The 20,921-nt window shown below is 30.5% G+C and overlaps 1 protein-coding gene across 1 annotated transcript in view; it reads right to left on the bottom strand.

Moving 5' to 3' along the window:
- Window positions 1–942: 942 nt before the first annotated feature.
- LOC131851214 (6-phosphofructo-2-kinase/fructose-2,6-bisphosphatase-like) overlaps window positions 943–20,921 on the bottom strand; it is a 32,935-nt gene continuing 12,956 nt past the window's right edge. Inside the window, exons 3-9 of the mRNA XM_059201670.1 lie at window positions 15,081–15,215; window positions 12,817–12,977; window positions 11,620–12,003; window positions 10,076–10,297; window positions 4,968–5,202; window positions 3,687–3,814; window positions 943–2,746 (exon numbers count right to left, since the gene is read on the bottom strand). Coding sequence (XP_059057653.1) covers window positions 2,639–2,746; window positions 3,687–3,814; window positions 4,968–5,202; window positions 10,076–10,297; window positions 11,620–12,003; window positions 12,817–12,977; window positions 15,081–15,215 — 1,373 coding nt within the window. The 3' untranslated portion in view covers window positions 943–2,638. The remainder of the gene's footprint in view (window positions 2,747–3,686; window positions 3,815–4,967; window positions 5,203–10,075; window positions 10,298–11,619; window positions 12,004–12,816; window positions 12,978–15,080; window positions 15,216–20,921) is intronic.

Below are 20,921 nucleotides of genomic sequence, written 5' to 3'. Positions count from 1 at the left end.
TGCCAAATTCAGTTTAACTAGTTTAACTGTATTATAAGTTATAGTTTCTTAAATTGAATTTGAATTTTTGTAATTTATGTAGTAAATACTTCATTCTTTCTAAGCTCGCGGCCTCAATCCTTAAACCACTCCTGGTTTCTCCTGGACTCCGTCCCAGTGACCGTATTTTGCGTACCTTCTCGCCCTATTGTAATATCATTGGGTCGATTAAGTATATCTGTACTTAAATTTTAAAATTGCAAAATTGCAGTTGCTTAATACATGTTAGACAACTTTGAGATCACGACTTTACGGGGATAACCTTCGCAATGATTGATCTAATCTATAGTGATCATTAGTAATGACCCAGACAGCTGACGGACTTTTTGTCTGGAATAAAAACTTTCTAAATGAATGAATATATTATACATTTCTACATCAGATATATGTATAGCATACTTTATGGTATGAAAATAGTTTCACAACAATATTATGTACGTTAATTCATATGTAATTATTGTCTTCTATAACCATAGAATAAATAGAATATGTATTCTATGACGAAATTCAGTTTCAGTCAACCCTGAAATTTATCTACATTTATATTGGTAACTAGAAAGGAAATAATTTGTTTTATGTTTGTAACCGATAAACTAATAAAAACTGGTTTTAAAAATCTTTCAGTTATAGTATTTATTTTATAAAAAAAATCGTTTGACCTTTTGACTTACAGTAAATTGCCCTTGTGCGAAGAAAGAGCAGGTCGCTAGTCTAATTATACATGTGACTACTTGTAAAGATGATTCTTCTATATATTCTATATACTTCTATTTGTTAATCAATCGATTTAAATGATTTTTTACACAGTTAAACTGTCGTGTATTAATACAAGATTATTATTAGTGTTATTCTATCTTGTACGACGACGGGTTATTTATTTGAATAAAACACATTGAATTATTATTACTAATCACTAATTTATATTTATTCTATAAAAAGAGATTGTCATTCCTTTCAACAATCGTAACAGATAGATCATAAAAAACTGCTATTTTAGCTATCGATGCGATCAGATATTTCCATCCTCAACAATTACAATTATAATCCACCATTTTGCCCATTTCAGAACTACAATACGTACCTATTGGTACTATTTAGAAACAACCTATTCTAAGTACATATACCTAGATAAAATAATTGAGATAACATTCCATCAAAAAAATCTTTTTCAATTACAGTAATAGAACTATAGATAGCATTAAGAAGTAATAATAATAATTAAACACTATAATTTTAATAATTAAACACTGTAATTTACACATTGCGAAACAAATCCCGGCTTATGATTATATTTTTTTTAATGTAATGCAAATAAGATAAAAGTAAGCGCACATAATATTTATTTTGTAAATTACATACGTTATCTTAACAGATCTTAACTTAGGATCAGTTAGTGCCAACTTAATACTAATGTTCATGTTGCATATACAACTAACTTATTACTTTAGATAATTAAAAAGTTTCGAGATGTACACGCAGAAACAAATATTAAAACGTGTAATCATAAACAATTCAGATTTATTTACTGATACGTAGTATAAAAGTTACATTTCGAATAATAAACTAAACTAGGTACATACTTAAAAATAAGAACACAAATATATAATAGATATATGTATGTAGGTGATTCAATTGAATTATCATGGAAACAGTAAGGATTCATTTCAGTCTTATCAATAATTGTTGGATTGACGGCGTTTTGGTGATTTAACACGCGTTTCATCACGTTTGCAATGATTTCTGAAACATTAATTGAGCTATTCGTATGATCAAAAATCATGCGATACTTCGAAATTAGATACTAGTGAATGATGGAGTTAGACCAAAAGAACACATTACTATTTTAAAATAAAAATATAAAATTACAGTCAAGCAATAAATTAGTCTGACCATTGATGGTTTTCAAAAAGGAAGAACTATATTATAAACTAGTCATGCATTTATATTGTCTGTATCCTTATAAATATCTGAGAGAATTAATTGAAAGTAAAATGCACTTTCGCACCTCATAAGAGATAAGTAGTAACTCGCCATGTGTTGTAACGTCAATGTGATTTACCAATCAAAACGGTTATAAACGTCATACCAGACGACTTAAATTTATATACCTCTCTTGCACTAGTCTTTAACAAATTTTATTTTTAACAAAATAAATAGCTCACAAACTTTTCATGACCGTAATTTCAGTGCATGCAATGCAAATACAAAACTAATGCAATGTACTTCATTGTATGTGAACTATAAATTTTGACATTACTTACATGGTCATAAATTACTTAAAGGTCAGACTTTAAGAAATGCCCTTAGCAATATCTTATACTAAAAAAAAAGAAGAGAAGTAGCGGAAGAACGAGATATCGCTCGCTTGGTCTAACTACAACTTAATTCTAAAACCAATGCGGTGCATCTAAGTAGTGATGAAACAACCAAGCCGGATCCATTCTAGGGGTCGCTAGAGACTCGTGAGACTCGGCATAGCGTCTCTTGTCCAAGGTTTTTCACAACCGTGAACATGCCCTGAGATTCAGGCGTTCCAAGGGCGGGTGCCCTGGTAATGCTGTCGTGGTATTGGCCTGTTGGAAGGGCCAGGCTGTGAGGTCTAAATTTGCGCCTCGGACGGGTTCTGCCACAGATTAGATGGGAGAGTATCGTAATGGGACGGCACTGTTACTAGTGCGTCAGCAGTAGTCCTAGTAATGGAACAGTTCTGTAACAAATAATTGATTTTGTTATTTGCCAATAATATAAATAAATGTGTATAAACGAGAATATATAAATAATATAATATTAATAATAAAACAAGGAATAATAAATTTTCCATCTGCAACCTGATTCAATTCGTATTATATTCTTTTAAATTAATACATATACAGAATATGTATTAATTTTATTAACTATTAATCAATAAAATTACCTACATATACAGAAAAAGAATATATACAAATTGAATCAGTTAACAATTATTAAGTAAACAAGAGTAATAGTTATCAGGGAACTCTGCAAAATGTAATTCGTGTTTATTCAAACAATAAAGTAATCCGCTATACTAAATTATCTTGTCAGCAAGTACACAGGCGAAGAAATATAATATCCATAACTTTGTAAATATTTCTACATATACATATATAACATATATACATATATATATACGCAATAGATAACTTTACTAAAGTCCCGTTTATTGTCTAACCTGCAAATGTCGTAGTACACGTGAAGCGTGACAGTAAACGTGCACTACCCATTTATTTTTGCATGAATACCTGATATTTATTATTAGATATTTACTAAGTAGTGCAGAATATGATTGCCAAATTTATTTTAATCATAGTAAGATGGAAATTTTATATATATTACACATAGAAATTGTTGAAAATTATCCAGATTAGACAATGTCCAACAACAAAGAATATAATACAGCATTAGAACGTAATACCATTTTACATTATCTTCCATAGATTTATTTTATTTGCGGAAAAATACAAAACCAGAAATTTAAAAGTATTGACCATCTTTCTGATGAATACAAACGTTTTGTATTGAACGGAAAACCAACTCACGTCCATTGGAACATGATATTAGTCTAGTATATATTGCTACATGACCAAGATATTGATTAGATATGTAAATAAATATTTCTATCTTCTTACCTTGGGCTGTTTGCGGTGTGTATCCACACAGTCAACTGGCATCTTGATCATCTCCACTTTGTACGTGTAGCCGTAGGATGTCAGCTTCACAATAGTGTGTAGAGGCACGGTCATGTATGGAAGTTCATCTGGAATAAGTAATAATTATAATTTTTAGTTAACGCCATATAAAAACTCTTGGCTATTTCTTAAAATAACATGACTATAAAGCCGTCATTTATATTATTTTTTAACAAGCTGTTTATATGTTAATTACGGTTCTAATTTCAAGAATGCTCTAAAATATGTTTTGAAATAAATAATTGCTAGTAAAAAATATTTAAAATAATACCCTATTCTCCATGGTGCATTTAAATGCTATTCGGTAGCCTAAATATCAGTTTGTCTTCATCAGATCAAATATCAGAAACCTCTGTTAGTCGGCGAGTTTCTTTGATTAAGGTTTAGGCCCCTGGTTTCCATAGCTTTATAGTCTTTATCCGAAACACCGAAAATACTAATAGTTGCAGTATCAAATGACTGACGAAACCAAAATTAAGCCCATACTCCTCAAGTATCCCATACTTTTAAGACTCAGTAATTTTTATCAATATAAAACTACATACACTCAAATACGAGGAAGTGCGAACCCCCGCATACTATTTTTCTACTGAGTTATCAACTAATGTTAATGCACCATAAGTATCTAATGATAATAGCTGATTCGTTATCTAAACACTATTTTCCTTTTTAAACATAGCATATCTCTTCACTAATGTTAAGTAATGTTTACACATAAGCCGAATATATAGCATATAATATAACAATATAGGCTAATTGTTGAATTACAAACAAATATAAGTACAAATATAAGCTTATATACATGAACAGCACCACAGATATCATGTCGCGGCATCACGTCATCACGTCATCATATCGAAGCAATGGTATCTTCACTGTTTCTATTGTCTGAGGAATAAAGTGTCATGTCTACGTAGACTAAAATTTATTAGATTTTTTATGTGATTGTAATGACAAACAAGCTGACGGCGCGATGGAAAGGGGCAGCCTATCTATACCAGACCAGAACTAAATCCCGTTATTATGTAACATCTATAATCGCACTCATGCGATGCCATTCCAAAGCACTAAGATGTCAACCTTCTTAATCTGTAATTTCACTGTTTAATCTGCACTCTACCGAAACAGCTTGCAAAAATTGATTGACGGCTGAAATGAGTAAGACTGAGGCATCCGCGTAAACGACATTTTAGGCACAGTTTCATTAAAAAAAACAATTACCAAGTTTAGCATCGAGAAAGTAACCCAGCATGCAGCGTAGCACGGCTTGGTGTCCTACCACGATGACGTTGTGATCGTCTTCCAAAGCCGAGAGGACAGGGCGCAGTCGTGTCATGATATCGATGTAGGATTCACCCCACGGATAGCGGTACCGCAACTTGTCTTGATCACGCCATGCGAACTCCTGGGGGAAACGCTCCTGCATCTCCTCGTAGGTCAGTCCCTCACAGATGCCCTGCGGATAATTATTCATCAATTATAAATATGTATTCCATCATATATCTAAAATATCTGCCATTATCACAAATGTATACATTCTAAAGTGTGTCTGTCTATATGTTATCGGGCTGAACGGGTCTGAATTAAATTGGTATAAAGATAGATTGTATCACAAGAACAAACATAGGCTATCATAGAGTAGTCAGAGGCATGTCGTGTTGAAAATAATACTTAATTTGCCAACATTTCGCTTGATATGCATAAATTCAATATGACAAGCTAACTGTTTACGATTAATTTGGTTTGTTTTGGGCGCTTCCATCATCAGAGTTTGGAACTCACAACCTTGGTGTCTAAATTAGGTAAGATAACCACTAGGCGTGACCTAACTTTGTGAAAATTAATAAAAAATCTATTTATTACTTGTTTGTTTTTCATTTTATCATAATATGGTTAATGTTATCAATTATATTTAAGGATTTGCTTTATCTTATTTCCACCTTCGACATTGTTATTGAAAATATTTGAGAACAGTCACGTAAGCTTGTAATGCGCAGTAAGCAGTAATTGGGGTAGTTATAATAAAATAATAAATAAAATTATTTTTTTTCATTTTTTCAAGTATTGCTAGCTATATTATTATTGAGATACATAGGCAGACAGCGCTGTGAGTATCAACTAGTAGTATGTATGATCAAATTCATCAATTAATGAAATTTTAATGAACCTACTTATTTTTATATCGTTATAAAATTTCATGATGTCTATTATGCGAAGTTTAGTTTAATGTAGTAAGATCAATTATCTATCTATATTTATGACTGCAAAATGGTGCAATATATTTAATAATAAATATTAAAAGACTAAAATAAAATTTTATTATTAAAATTACCGTAATATAGCATTATCTCTCAGTATCATAATATATTTAGTAAACAAAAATATTATTATGTACGTATACACTCTATTTTACGGGTTGTCTAAATCTAGGTTTCTTAACTTGTGTTTATGGTGCTCTGAGTTTTCGCGGTTTTATCTGTGAACATTTAAATTAATAAATAACTGCCACCAAGTCTTGTAACAGTTATTTTTTTGTGGTACTACATTAAATTATTCGTGTGTTTTTGATTAGAGGGGGTTGAAATTGTACTCGATTTTCTAGGGGTCCGTATACTGAAAGAGGTCAAGAAAAAACAAATACAAAACACATGTTACTATATAAAAATAAATAATTTTAATTCCAGTTTTTTTATCTATAGAATGCTATATCATCTGCGTGTAATGTAAGTTTTTTACATAATGCAAGGTATTATGTAAAAAATGTTAGAGATCTCACAATATTTGCTCTATAACAATGGAGCGTGTTCCATTTTATTTTTATACTACATACCTATATTGGTATATGCAATCTCTATTTTCGGATACATTATGTGACAGATGCCATTTAAGTTATTTATAGTGACAATGTAAGAAGAGATAAGAATGTGTCACTCTCTTTATTTTTATCCAGTGTGTCACATACTGCGTATAACACAGCAACGTTATAAGTAAAATATAGCATTCTAATAACAAGATTATGACTATTATCGCAGATGGAGTGGTTTTGAACCATCATCAACTGTAGACAATATGGTGAACGTAAACTTATATTAATGAAAAAATGTAGGGTAAATTTCTTTGGGTTTATTTGAATTCAACCTAACAACGGGCTAGCCTAACGCCGTCTCTCTATTAAATTCACTCAGATCGATTCCCATTCCCACTCAAACTGTAATCGAAATTATGACAGCCTGAGCCAAAGTTCTTACGCTATGGTGCCCTTACTCTAATCACAGTCAATTCACATCCGTCAGCATAAGGTTTCCGAGGGTTTGGAGTGCCTTCCGCACTCGCCCCTATATCATTCGGTGAAGCGGTAAAACCCAGCTGCGGTAAAGTAGTTGGAAAATCATTAATTAATTTGGTTTCTATTACCGAACATTTAGTCAGAAATATAATTACAATAGTTTGTTATAAAGATTTAGTCAAAAATATAGATTGTCACAGATATTATTTTATTCGGCCAGATTCTAATGAACGGCCCTTGTTATCTATATCGGGGCAGTTCATCACTGTGTCACGACGTCGTACTATATTCTAATGTTGGTTATAGCACAGATAACATAACATTACAGTTATAGTAAATGTTCACACCATATTGATATACGAGCGAGTGAAACAGTCATACATTGTATTCATTAATATTTAACGGATTACGGACCTATTAATAAGTAACCGCATATTAGGGATGGTCTATGTTAGAAAAAATCGACATTTATATCGATAGCAACGTGCGTCTATAATATATCAAACTGATGTCAAAAAATATCAATGTATATCTTTAGCCACTGAATTTGTGTCATTTAAAATTTTTGCAATTTCAATTTTTAATTTATATTATTGTCGACGTTACGAAGACTTAACGTCTACGACATTATAATAATATCATTGTATAAATATATATATTATTTAATGGAAAATACTTACATAATACATATATGCTTAATGATATAGGTGCTACTGTGAGTTATATCCTATTCGCGATACAACTTTGTCCCGACTTTCTTGGACACACAGATGTACTCCATAAAAATACATATGTTAAATATTGTTCAAGTAACCATCAATGAATAACGAACATCCCTATCACAAAATACCTATACGGTATGGCACTGCATGGCAATTCATAAAAATAACAATATGAATTTTTTTTACACACAAAAGGTACCTATGTTAACAATGTATTCCGTGATTAAAGTTTAAATCGCTACAGATGCACTATACGATACATATACTATATATGTAAGTATATTGGCAATTGTTTTACCTAATCGGATAACTGAAAGATGTGGAATAGAATCATGGCTTTATTTCTTTTAATTCCCTTGCTTTCCTGCATTTATTTTCATATACACACGAGAATTTCAAAAGTTTTCATTTTAATAAGCAGAATTTGTGCTGTTTATAACCATCTCGAATTTCCTGTATGCGGAAATTTGTTATTCATATTAGCAGTTTCTTATCTCATCAAACATCGCGCCACATGTATACTGATAATGGATAATGGATCATAGATAACACAGTTAATTTATTGATGCACATAGCATGGGGAATTCGCGTCCAAATTTTGCTTTAATATAAATATTAAAGCACTGTATAGAATAAAATTAACATAACCAACACTGTCTGTTTTCATTGCTAAAATTATAAATTATAATAGTAAAACTATTATAATTGTGTAATTCTTGAGTAAAAACGATATTACATATTAAAAAAAATCTATATATATTAAATGAAATCTATGGCGAATGGCGAACAAATTATTAAACTGACTAAAATTTTGCAAATTAGTTGAACAACACCGATTTGCTCTCATTTGGTTTTATTAATAATTTAATAATAAGTAAAATACTATTACTCATTATAAATAAAATTAGTATTTAAAAAAATCTCTATTAACTTTTATTGTATTTTTACTAATAATATAATAATAGTTAGTTAGTATAAATGTTTTGTCTTTTGTTGAAATATAGAGAATAATTATATCTCAAGTAGATGTTGGTACTGGTTGTAGGTACTTTAATGAGATATGATTAATTATCCATGAACAAATTGATTTTTCGTTTGTAATGAATAAACACAAAAAATACAGGACATTATTTTAATATTCTTTCATCTTGCGAAAACTATTTTATCAGTGAGTAACATGTACAACAATAACATTATTTTTTATTTTTATAATTAACAGAGTTTCCTATGATTTTGGGTTGGGACTAAATGAATAAAATATATTTTTTTTATTCTGCTCTACAATTTTAATACAAGGTAATATTTACATAACTACATGTAGATATATAATTACTTTGTAATAAAATTGGCAACTCTGGATATAATGTATTATTAATGATAACATGTCTAATCTTTAGATATGAAACAATATGACTCAGTGAATATTAAGATAATGTTTAAATTGATTTATATACTTATTTTTTAATGATCGAATATACTCATTCATTTATATAGTCGTAGTTCCTATAATACACGCATTGATAATACTACCCAGCTTAAAGTATTATTAGATATAAGTCCTATTTATTATGCCTTATGTTCACCGCTATTCATTGATAGAATACAAACACGGGTACTAAACTACAAACTAATGTGATATTCAAAACAACTTAGTATACATTTTACTTATAAGTTTTATTATACTCCTATATTTATTTATTTATATATCTAGACACATTCAACAATTGTATACCTACATGGCAGATTTAATCCCAGATGGCAATTACAGCATTTTGTCATTAACGGACAGGTAATCTGCTTCTAAGTCAAGTGACATGTTAGACATTACGCTAGCAAAGTATGTCACATTTTTAGTACTGCATTCATAACCCTTCTGTACTAGTCAACCGTTAAATTGTAGAGCGTATAAGACTATATATAACTTTATTTGGACTATAGTCAAATAAGCAAAACCGTTTCCTAACAAGAATATTGTACTATAATCAAATATAGTACAATATATAGAAATCTCATTTTTTCCAAGTAAATACAATTTGGCAAATATTAGTTACTAGTCATTCTAAAGTTGCCTGCATATGTAAAATGTTAGGATGATCGGTTGAACAGTTAAGGCGAAGCAGTCAGTTGTAATATATATCAAATCACAACTATACTGAAACCTGTTACAGACCAAGATGAGGATAGAACATACATACTACCTTAATCCTAATATAATAGTAAAAAAATATCTGGCAAAATCGTTCAGCCTTTAAGTCGTTAAATAACACACAGACTGACAGACACACTTTCGTTATTATTACATAATACTACAATATACTCACAGCATCCAGCTCATTAAGCGCTCTAAGAGCACATTTCGGTGCTCTGATATCAGCTGCAGTCTGTTTGGTGCGACGTAGCTCGGACGTCCAAATGGAGAATGGTTCTCGAGTAGCCAGTCCGTTCATGTGTTCTGCCAGTGCTCTGGCGTACATCTCGCCTCTTGCAGAGAGTGCAGCATCACCTCCGATGCGGCCCAGGACATTATACTCGCTCTCTCCATGCTGGCAACAAACATAATCATATATAAGTACTAAGTAGTAGCTTTGATTTATACTTATGGTCTGAAATTATGAAATCTATAATATACTATTTTGAAAAAGAAAGTGACACGACAATTTCATGTCATTTAGGTAAAACTAGTTGATCAGACCACGCCTTGTTGTGGCTTGTGTAGTTCTAATATTCAGAATGAATAATGAATGTATAAAAACCATGGACTAAATTACAGACAGAGAGCCTAATTTCATAAATATGTAGGTAAGTAGGTAGATATATTTGGAGGAACACAATGATGACACACCCATGTAAAAAGACAATATGAAATAATAAAATCTAGAAGTTAATTGTACGAGCAACAACCGTGCATAATGAATAGAATAGAATTTAAAGCATTTTTAGTGAATTTAACACGCGCTATGCGACAGAGAAACTAATATATCTAACTTTCATAATAAATAAATGCGAACAATCACGCCAAATAACAACTTTTATTATCGTCAACAATATTAAACACTCACTTTACTTGGGGTTGTTACCCAAACGAATGCTGGGGTAATAGACCCAATATCAACTCCATTTAAATACTCTACTAAGAAATTGTTTTGTCTATTTTAAAGTAGATAGTAAGTATTGAAGTAAACATGTTTATATAAGTTAATCTGTAGTAACTATCAGAGAATGTGTTAATGATGAATAAATCTCCCAATATAAGAAAACATTAATGTATATTTATCGAATAAGGTCATCATTAATATAGTTATATAATATGGTGGTATCATCATATCATGTAAGTACTATTATTCTTATTTAAAAAGAAAATCTAAATTGTTATTACTTCATATTATTTACTTTTATCAAATATTTTTACAATATTATTTATTACAGGACATCCAGGGTTATACCTAATAGATATGAGAAACAATTTAGAAAACAAACAAACTGTCATAAATGCCTTCAGAATAGTTGTGATACTATAAAAAAACGCGTTATGATTATTATCCAGTATAACGAACTCTTTTCTTATTTGTATTTTTTAACATGTTCCTTTTTATTGTAATCTATTTTATATCGATGTTGTATCAATGTCGTATTTTAATTGTTACTATATTTTCCATATTAAAATCTCAGACATTTACTAGCCAGCTACATTCGTTACCTCTGCTTTATCACTACTACTCTGCTTTGGCTCTACCTTTAAAATGTAGCACATATTTTTATTGATAAATATAGACGATATTAGAACTTACGAGCCAGGCGTGGCCAGGTTAGGCAGTAATATTACAGATAAGAGAATATTATATAATAATATTCGTTAAATAATTACCCGTGTAAAATACAAAGTCTGTGGAAGAGCTCGCATCCCGGACAAGTAGCCAAGTATGCCTGACTCCTTCTGCCCAGAGACTTTGTGTGCAGTCACGGTCTCTCCCATGTTCTCCACGCGTACAACCGCGATATTCTCCACTCCAACGTCTATTGGCTCATACTGCCTCATATAATGCTCAAGTTTCTTCCTCAAATCATCCACGGCTCCGTCCTCACTCATGTTCTTATAATCAGCAGAGTAATGAAGAATCTCAATGATGTTCCTCTCGAGTAGATCTTGGTCTTCGCAGACACATTCGATGAAGAGGATCCTGAAGCCCATTTCACTGAGGCCGTTTAAGTCTTGGCGTTGCTCTCGAGTTATATTTGTGCCATCGAATATCTGTAAAAGATTTTAGGGGTAACAAGCGACCATCAAAACGTAACTATTCGTTTTATGATTTTTAATCTCCTGATTCTACAATCTATCATTTATTCAAACGACGTCATCAGATATTATTATACAATGGCAGCTTAATTTATTTGAATTATAAATTCAAACTGAAAAATACAGCTGTCCCGATTTCTATATTCATAATCTTCATTTGCATTATGCAATTTATTGTAATAATAATATTATTCATAATTTATTTGAGATTATACATGTTTAGATAGTTTGAAGTAAGCACATCTAGGATGTAATAATAATCTCTATACCTAATCAAAGAAGTCATGCGAGTTATCGATACTGTTTAGACAATGTGAATACTGATAATTATTTGACGTAACACATTATGTAAACACGTTATTGAGAAAGCTTTTCGAATGTTCTAGTATTGGATATGCAGTGAAGAAATGAGATCTAAGGTCTTCCTTATATTTAAATCTTTATTACATTAAGGAGAGTGTGTCCAAACTATAAAATTAGGATATACAGTATTCGTTCTACCTCTATTCAAAGACCTTGTGTCTGCCCTCATCTAAGCGCAATAGCAATAAAAAATAAGATGTTTTTTATATATTTAATTAAATAATTAAAAATGAACGGAATAATCGCAACTGAAATAATTATTTTTTTTATAATTTTTAAAGGGTGTGTTTATTTACAAATAGGTCATTGTTGTATCTGGGCGAACGGTCTTTACTGTTGGTATTTTTTATATTACTAAATATTTTCACTAAACTCTAAATAATATTAAACTATATAGTTACTTACAGCGACACTGTTTCCATCTTTCAGCCAGTGGACAGCATCTTGGGCAGCCTCCCTGGCGCTCTGGCGACGGATGGCAGAGCCCTGCTGGTTATCAGCTCGGAATATGTCATGGCTACCATACAGGGCCATATGACGACGGCGATACTCGCTACTGTCAAACACTGAAAATAAATCAATCGTTAGAGAATAATTTCATAGATTACTAGCTGTTGCCTGCGGTTGCAAGATCACCTATCATGGATGATGATTAAAAAATATACATATAAAACAAATGTACAATGAAAATTTCTGCTTGTTGACTTTGTCTAAAATTAGAAATTTATTGTGCACATCATACTAAGCTTAACGCGGAAATTTGTGAGTGTAAATGGAAGAATGGATGGATGGATCGGACTTGCTCTTTCACGCAAATACGACTGAATAGATTTTAATGAAACTTTACAATAATATAGCTTATTCATCTATAAATTTCACGCGGATAACACCGCGAACACAGCTAATATGACGATAGTTGGTAGACAGATATCTGTCTGTCTGTCAACTGTTACATTTACATGACTAAACGACTAACTAAATTTAACAAGAAGATAATGCAATATATGCTCTAACAAATAATAAAGTCGTGGGAGTAATTCATCTTAAATATTATTTTCGTTATAATTAATATCTTAACTTTTTCCTATGTTAATAATATCCATTAGTATCATTATTAAGTAAAATAGAGAACTATACAATATATGGAATACGGATGTTAATTAAATGAAGGAACTTTGGCGAGCTCTGCAACCTTCTGCTTCTAAATCATTGTGCCATACATCATACTGTTATCTTGCGTAGGAGGCATGACAAGAACAAGGTTTATTATTGTATTGAGATCATGTATTTAATTAGGTACATCCAATATAAATAGGTCAGAACAAAGGAAACTAATATAATGACAATAATAACCCTGGAAAATTTTCACAACGCCATCTAACAACCTAATCTATGCAGACCGTGTATTATGAGTACTAGACAACTGATAAAAATATTTAAATACATACATAATATGCATAGAAAACGCACAGACCAAAACAAATAATCAGACTCATTAATACAAACGTTTGCACCGCGTGAGGGTCAAAACTGTGGTATGCTAAACCGCTAGATCAAAAAAGAAAATGTATATCATTTATATACATGCATAAGTATACATTATCAACTATTATACTATCGAATTAAAACTATAGACATATATAGAATTAGGAGCGCTTCCTAATTCTATACACTTCTCCCTAAGTATAATTAGGACAAATATAGAACTTTAGCAGAACAATAAATAAATATGTTTTTTCTATATAAAATTAACAAATAAAAAATATGTTTTTTTATTTGTATGGTATTTTCCAAGTTTTTTTCGTTTAGGCCTGTCTTACGACAAACCACAGAGAAACCATCTTAATCGGATATATGGTCGATTTTAAATTTTAAATATTATATGCATTCAACAAAAAATATGCATATACTTATAGTATTTGTTAAATAATAAACTACGCGTCTGCAAGCAAAGAAAACGGTTACGGGCATTCTTGTTAGGACAAAGTAGGTCATGTCCCGTCGTAATCAGTCATGTATGTATATTATATATACTCGTACTTGATGGCACTGTGTTAAGAACATCAGTACCAACATCTAGGTCACGGTAATGATTCTATTAAAATGCAACATTGTCAGGTATGAAATAAATAATAAGAACGCAGCTAGTACTAAATAAATAGTCTTGTTAAATACTAAGAACATGATGAAATAAAGAAAAGACGTATGAATTACATTAAATTGAAACCTAATTTAATTCGTTACGATTTTTTGTATTTTTCACTTACGAATAATTTCAAATCATTTATGAAAAAAATCAAAATTAATAAAAATACGATCCTGAGAGCCCAGGATTGTTTTTTTTTTATTTTGAATTAAACTATACAAAGTAGTGTTTATATTTTAGTTCTGGACTATTGAGATACATATTTCGTGCCTAGTTCAGTCATACAATCACAAATTGCTTACGAAAGTGATAAGTTAAGACATGTATACGATTGTGGCCTAATAATGAATACGGCTTAATAAATTTATTATAACTGATATTTTAGTGTGAATACTTAACACCTTATAGTCCGTTTATTTTGCACTAAAATGATATAATATGCCCTAACTTTTACTAAGTTTTATTTAATAAATTGATAAAACATGTATCAAATATAAGACAGATATGATGATCACCCTCTTACCTTTAGTACTTTCTCCATTCCAGTTGAGGTGTCTGGAGAGACGATGGGCCAGCTGACTCTTGCCCCGCGCGGGCAAGCCGACTAGTGCGATTAGGAGTGGCGCGAATGGACTGACGCGGCGTGTGCGCATAGAAACTGTAACAATACACGAAATTTGTAAATTAATAATATTCCATTGGTCTCTTATATAATTCCACTAAAACCCCTGATCTTTACCACTTCTTGCAGGTTGGGGGAGATGAGATAAATTATTGCTATCGATAACGAAAGACAGATACTTCGCAAACACTGCATGATACGGCATCAGTAAAGTAAATAATAATAATAATGTTTATTCAGATTATTGAGATTCATATTTGAGAATAATATTGTTAGTAACCATGAACCTACCACTACCTACCACTAATAAAGTGTTCACTAAAAAGATTGAAAAGAAGATATAAAATATTGGAAAACTTTTGCAAACGTGTTACATACTCAAACCTTATTTGCTTAATAGCTATTATTTCTCAGTCAGACGAAAGTCTGTATGATATTGCTATATAATTGGCCAATTATTGACAGAAACTATCATTGTTAATATATAAAAAAAATTGATATATATACCTAATACTACATAATACTTGATATCTTTTTTCATTTCAAACAGACTAAATCCTATTCAGTTCTGCAAATACTTATACTTTATTTGAAAATAACAATTGCTTACTGCGGAAACTAGTTTGTATTTGGAATTCTCAAACGATTCCTATACCAAATATAGAAAACTTATCGATTTTAACAGTTCTAACAATTAAGAATTCTAACATTGCGTAATAAAGTACACACGTGTTTTATAAACATACATACATTAACATTGAAACACGTTCAACAATACAAAGAAACATATGGTATCACAATTAAAATTGTTTAAATAGTACCGTAAACCAATGGAATGGCGGCACCGTGTCACGCCTCTTCGTATCTATAATTGCTACGACGTCATACATTTCAAGTTTCAACATAATCAGATATTTTAAAACCTGTTTAATTAAACTTGTTTGGGTCGCAATAGTTATAATGTTTCTAGGCAATTTAGTTTAATAGATAAGTTTCGTTCATTTAGATGACGTTGTACATTTTTACATGCAAATGTAAAGTTTATCTCGCTTTTAACAATATTAATTTATTTAACGCACTATTGTCATATATATAGGAATTTAATGTTAGTATCAATTGACATCGTTTTGAACTTACGGTACTAATAATTTTACACAACAATATCAAATTATATGCCGTTACAGCATTTCATTAATTGCGCATATTAGCCTAATTATTCTGTCAATTCAGATTATTTTGTATTTGTTGCAACACTGCCTTATGTATTTCTATTATACAAGTTATATTGGATTAATTTAAAGTTATAGCAAGTTAGTACACCGCTGCATACAATTTCAAAATCTATATATTGGACAATATATAGTAACCCCTTTAAACAGCCCTCTGTTTTAAGGGGGTGGAAATATGAAGAGAAAGGGATAAGTATCTCATGTCTAAAAAAAGAGATTCAAAATAATATATGATAATAATAATAATATTAATATGTAATAATACATGGTAGGTTCTAAACAAAAAATGGTATATATTAATTGCATTTTTTATTTAGAACCGCGTGGAATGAAACTAATATTAAATGTTACAGGAAGCTTGTTAGATTTCCTTAAAAAGCCCCAAATCTTTATTTCTAAATATGTGTACACAACAAAAATTTCAGAAACGTAACAACACAATCATTTAAATGCTGTTTTTTGTCTCTTCATTATTATTATTACATGTATGAAACAAAGTCGCTCTCGCTGTCTGTCCCTATGTATGCTTAAATCTTTAAAACTACGCCACGGATTTTGTAGCGGTTTTTTTTAAATAGATAGAGTGATTCTATAGGAAGGTTTATATATATAATACATGTACACTCGTGCGAAGCTGGGACGAGTAGCTAGTGTAATATAAATAGAACGTGTAGAAACTATTTTGTTTAAATATTTATTGTACTGACATAACTGGCTTATCATTTTATTGTACATATAATATGACATCGCTTGTAGTATTGTGTGAAGTTGTCGCTTTGTTGCTGTAGATTTAAGCTGTTGTGTACAAAATATTTTAAGACTTCCTGCTGATACTACCAGAGCGTCAATAGTTTCAAAAGAAATCAATAGATTATTCAAGATAGAATGCTATCTAATACTTGATAGTGTAATCTGTTCACCTGATAGACATAACAAGAGACGTTACCCTGAGCAGACACAGACAGATAGACGACGCAAAGAATTTCCATACGTATGAAATTAAATATTATATTAAAATCACTTAATTTTCAGTAGGATTGCGTTATAATCATAATATGTTTTATATTAAACCATAGATAAGAGAATATTACACAAATCTGTACTTGAACATAGATTAAATGTGAAAGTTTTGGACCCATGTATAACCACTTCTCTTAAAACAAAAGAGTCTTTATTTGAAACTGTTCAAGCTTTTATTTTTTTTAGAACCATTACAGTTAGCATAGTTTCAATTTCTGTATGGTTTCCATAAAGCCAGCTCTATCATATGTCACTCTATAGAGTATACAGAACTACTCACTCTATACAGAACAATTATAATTGTTCTGTGATTTTTACAAATTAGAGACATTTGCGCATGGCACTAAAATATTCCATGACTAACCGATCACAGAATGTATTTTAGTTTACACTAAATGGATTTTAAATAGAAAATTTATTTAAAATCTATTTAGTGTGAGCATAGATAACATAATGGTGTTAGTAAACTCTCAGAAAAAGGGTTATAATGTAATAAACCTAAATTTTTAACATCGACTGCTAATTTCAGACTTTAGCATATTGAAACAAAATAACAAAGCTTACAGTTTTGTATCAATAAATAAAATTAAATACTAGTAACTGCTGCTACTATAAATATAACATTTTTATTTCACTTATTAACTGGAAATAACCATTTAAATGGTATAAATAAACTGAATGTCGTAAGCAGGCCCCGTGTATGGAACGGGAGAGTCGTGCCAATACGAGATTCGTTGTGGACTTTGTACCATAACTCAATGAAACAATTAATCTACTTTTTGAATAGCTGTCATAAGCAAATAGGAATAAATTCACTCATGCCTGATTTATTAAACGTTAAAATATTTTAATATTTTTTTTAGAAGAAATACTTCTAAGAAGTCTAGGTAATAACTGTATAATAATTTAAGTTAATAAAAAAAAATATTAATTCCGTTTCTTATTAAACATACGTATTATGTCATAATTGTAAGGCATCAATGTATATATATTTTTATAAATGGGATATATCTTTTGTCGTATTCATAATCATTTTGTATAACAGAATTTGTCGTACCTCTGACTAATACATCAGACTAATAAAGTACCTACCTAGTTATCTAATTTGTATTTGTTTTTCAGTATGTTATCTTATAATCAAGGTAATCTTAAAGATATTTCATATATTTGGAGGTGTGTCGCAAGAAATGTGCCTATTTCTATCATAATTTTATGATGATAAAAATTAAGTTCGAATAATATTTAATGTTCCAAATTTAAAATGTTACAAAGTCAATGCACTATAATTGTTTACATTGCAAGGACATTTTATTTACACAGAGTTAGAATTGTTACACATGAGTAAATAATAACGCTTAGTCATGTATATCTCGGTTTATTTCGACTTCATTTAGCAAACAACTACCATATTGGCTCATGGCTTAGAAGTTTTGGGAGTGTCTCTAAATAATCTATGTCAAATTTCTTCTATACTCAACATAATTGTGATATTGTTCATACATGAATTAGGTAAGTTAAAGAGGACACAAATTGCAAACTTTATTACAGTTAACCATACAATCTGATTGGAAAATGCCGCGTATGAGGTATTTATTTTATTGTTTCATGTATTATTGCTATTTGCTACCTACAATTAATATATTACAGTGAAAATACTGTTTTTATTTTTATTGTTAGAATGTTATATACAGCTATAACATTAACAGCAAACTTTAATCCGTATTAATCGGAATCATTGAAGAGAATGTCAAATGGTCTTCGTAGGTTCGTTGTAAACTAAAACTACAATACTGTTTTAAAAGGGATTTTCTCAAATCGATCTTTATTAATTCACGTCAAAATTCAGCCCGTAAGTATAGAAACTAATTCAGAATTATGATAATACATGGTATTAAGCAAAACAGCACCAGATTGCAAGTCACAGAGTTAATGAAAAGCAGATATGATTAACACACTATCAATAGATAATACTAAACGAAGATATGTCGTAATACATTAGCGATAATTCATGTGACTTAAACAGGGAGAGACGGCAAAGACTAGATATATTTTTAAATGGTGATCTCACGGTAGACCGTGGTAATAGTCGCATTTCTATGTTATTCAAAGAATGCTTGGAAATGTGACTCGAACTAAATATAGCATAGACGTATTTTACGATACTATAGTTTGGCAAGACCTGTGTGAAAAATGTAAATTTACATTTAGTATTCACCTAATGAATGAAGTCGGTATAAACACTCATACACATTTAATTTATTTGACAGATATTAGTACCTCTTGGATTACAAATAGTATACGTAGTTTATTATTAGCCTTTTTAGATCAAATTCGCAGTTAGTGATTATGGATTTTTTAGCAAGCATGGGATATGAGTAATAATAGAAATTAAAAGACATTTTTTTATTTTAATGATATTTCAACGCAGTACCCTTAGAAATATAAGTATTTAAAAATTTATTCCAATTTAAACACAGTAAAATTAATTTATGTGATTTAGATATCATAAGTGATTCCAATCATAAAGATAATGATTACAATAGACACATTAAATTGGCATCTGTGGCACATATATTACAAAGTTCATTTCAATAATAACTTTATTAAGAATAACTATGACCAGGATGAAGTATGAATAGAGAGTAAAATATAATAACCACTTTGCTGTAGGACTGCAGCAATGGAAGAAGAATATATGACTGATACATATAATGTATATGTATCAGTCATCTAGTACCCATAACACAAGCTTTAACTAGCTTAACTTGGATCTAGATGGCACTGTGTGAATTGTCCTGAGATTTTTATTATTATTAATAATGGTAGCCAATATCGTCTGGTTTATGGGAAGAGGCCTGTTCTCAATAGTCAAATAATAATACAGTAGTGTAACTAGGTATTTCCGCAGGTTTTGTTGTTGTTAAGTTCATTAAAATACTGAAATTATTTGGTATAAATAAATAATCCATAATTCATAATAATTAAAATACGAAGTATATCCATCTGACTGATTGTTATAATTTTACGACTGAACCGCTGAAACAATCTTCATAAAATTTGGTGTGAACATAGGTTGCATCCCGAGACTAGAAATAGGATAAATTTTATATGAAAAAAGCAAATAAAGTCGTATCTAACAAGAAATATATATACGAACGATGTTCTAATACCTACTTTTATTTCGGACTGTTATATTCTGAAACGGCGTATACGTTTAAAATAGAACTTCTACTAAATGATGTATCTGTATTTAGGCTATCTCAGTCACGTTGAGCGTCACATGCAGAGGAAGGGCACTAGTTACGACTTGTGACACATAGATAACCGGTTGTAATATAAGGGATCTGGGGTTCGTCTTACATCCAGTACAATCAGTTCATATTTATAATAGGCCAGGGTTTTTACCATTTGGTGTCAGTCGACATTTTCTGCCATATTGTAACGTTGAAATATTTTGCTCTACATAATGTATATAATATCTGTCATCCATAGT

Source organism: Achroia grisella, unplaced genomic scaffold (genome assembly GCF_030625045.1).
Source record: "Achroia grisella isolate CSIRO2021 unplaced genomic scaffold, CSIRO_AGI_Agris_v1 utg782, whole genome shotgun sequence".
Lineage (NCBI taxonomy): Eukaryota > Metazoa > Arthropoda > Insecta > Lepidoptera > Pyralidae > Achroia > Achroia grisella.
The sequence above is the reverse complement of the archived record's forward strand: the minus strand, read 5'-3'. Positions and strand labels throughout refer to the sequence as shown.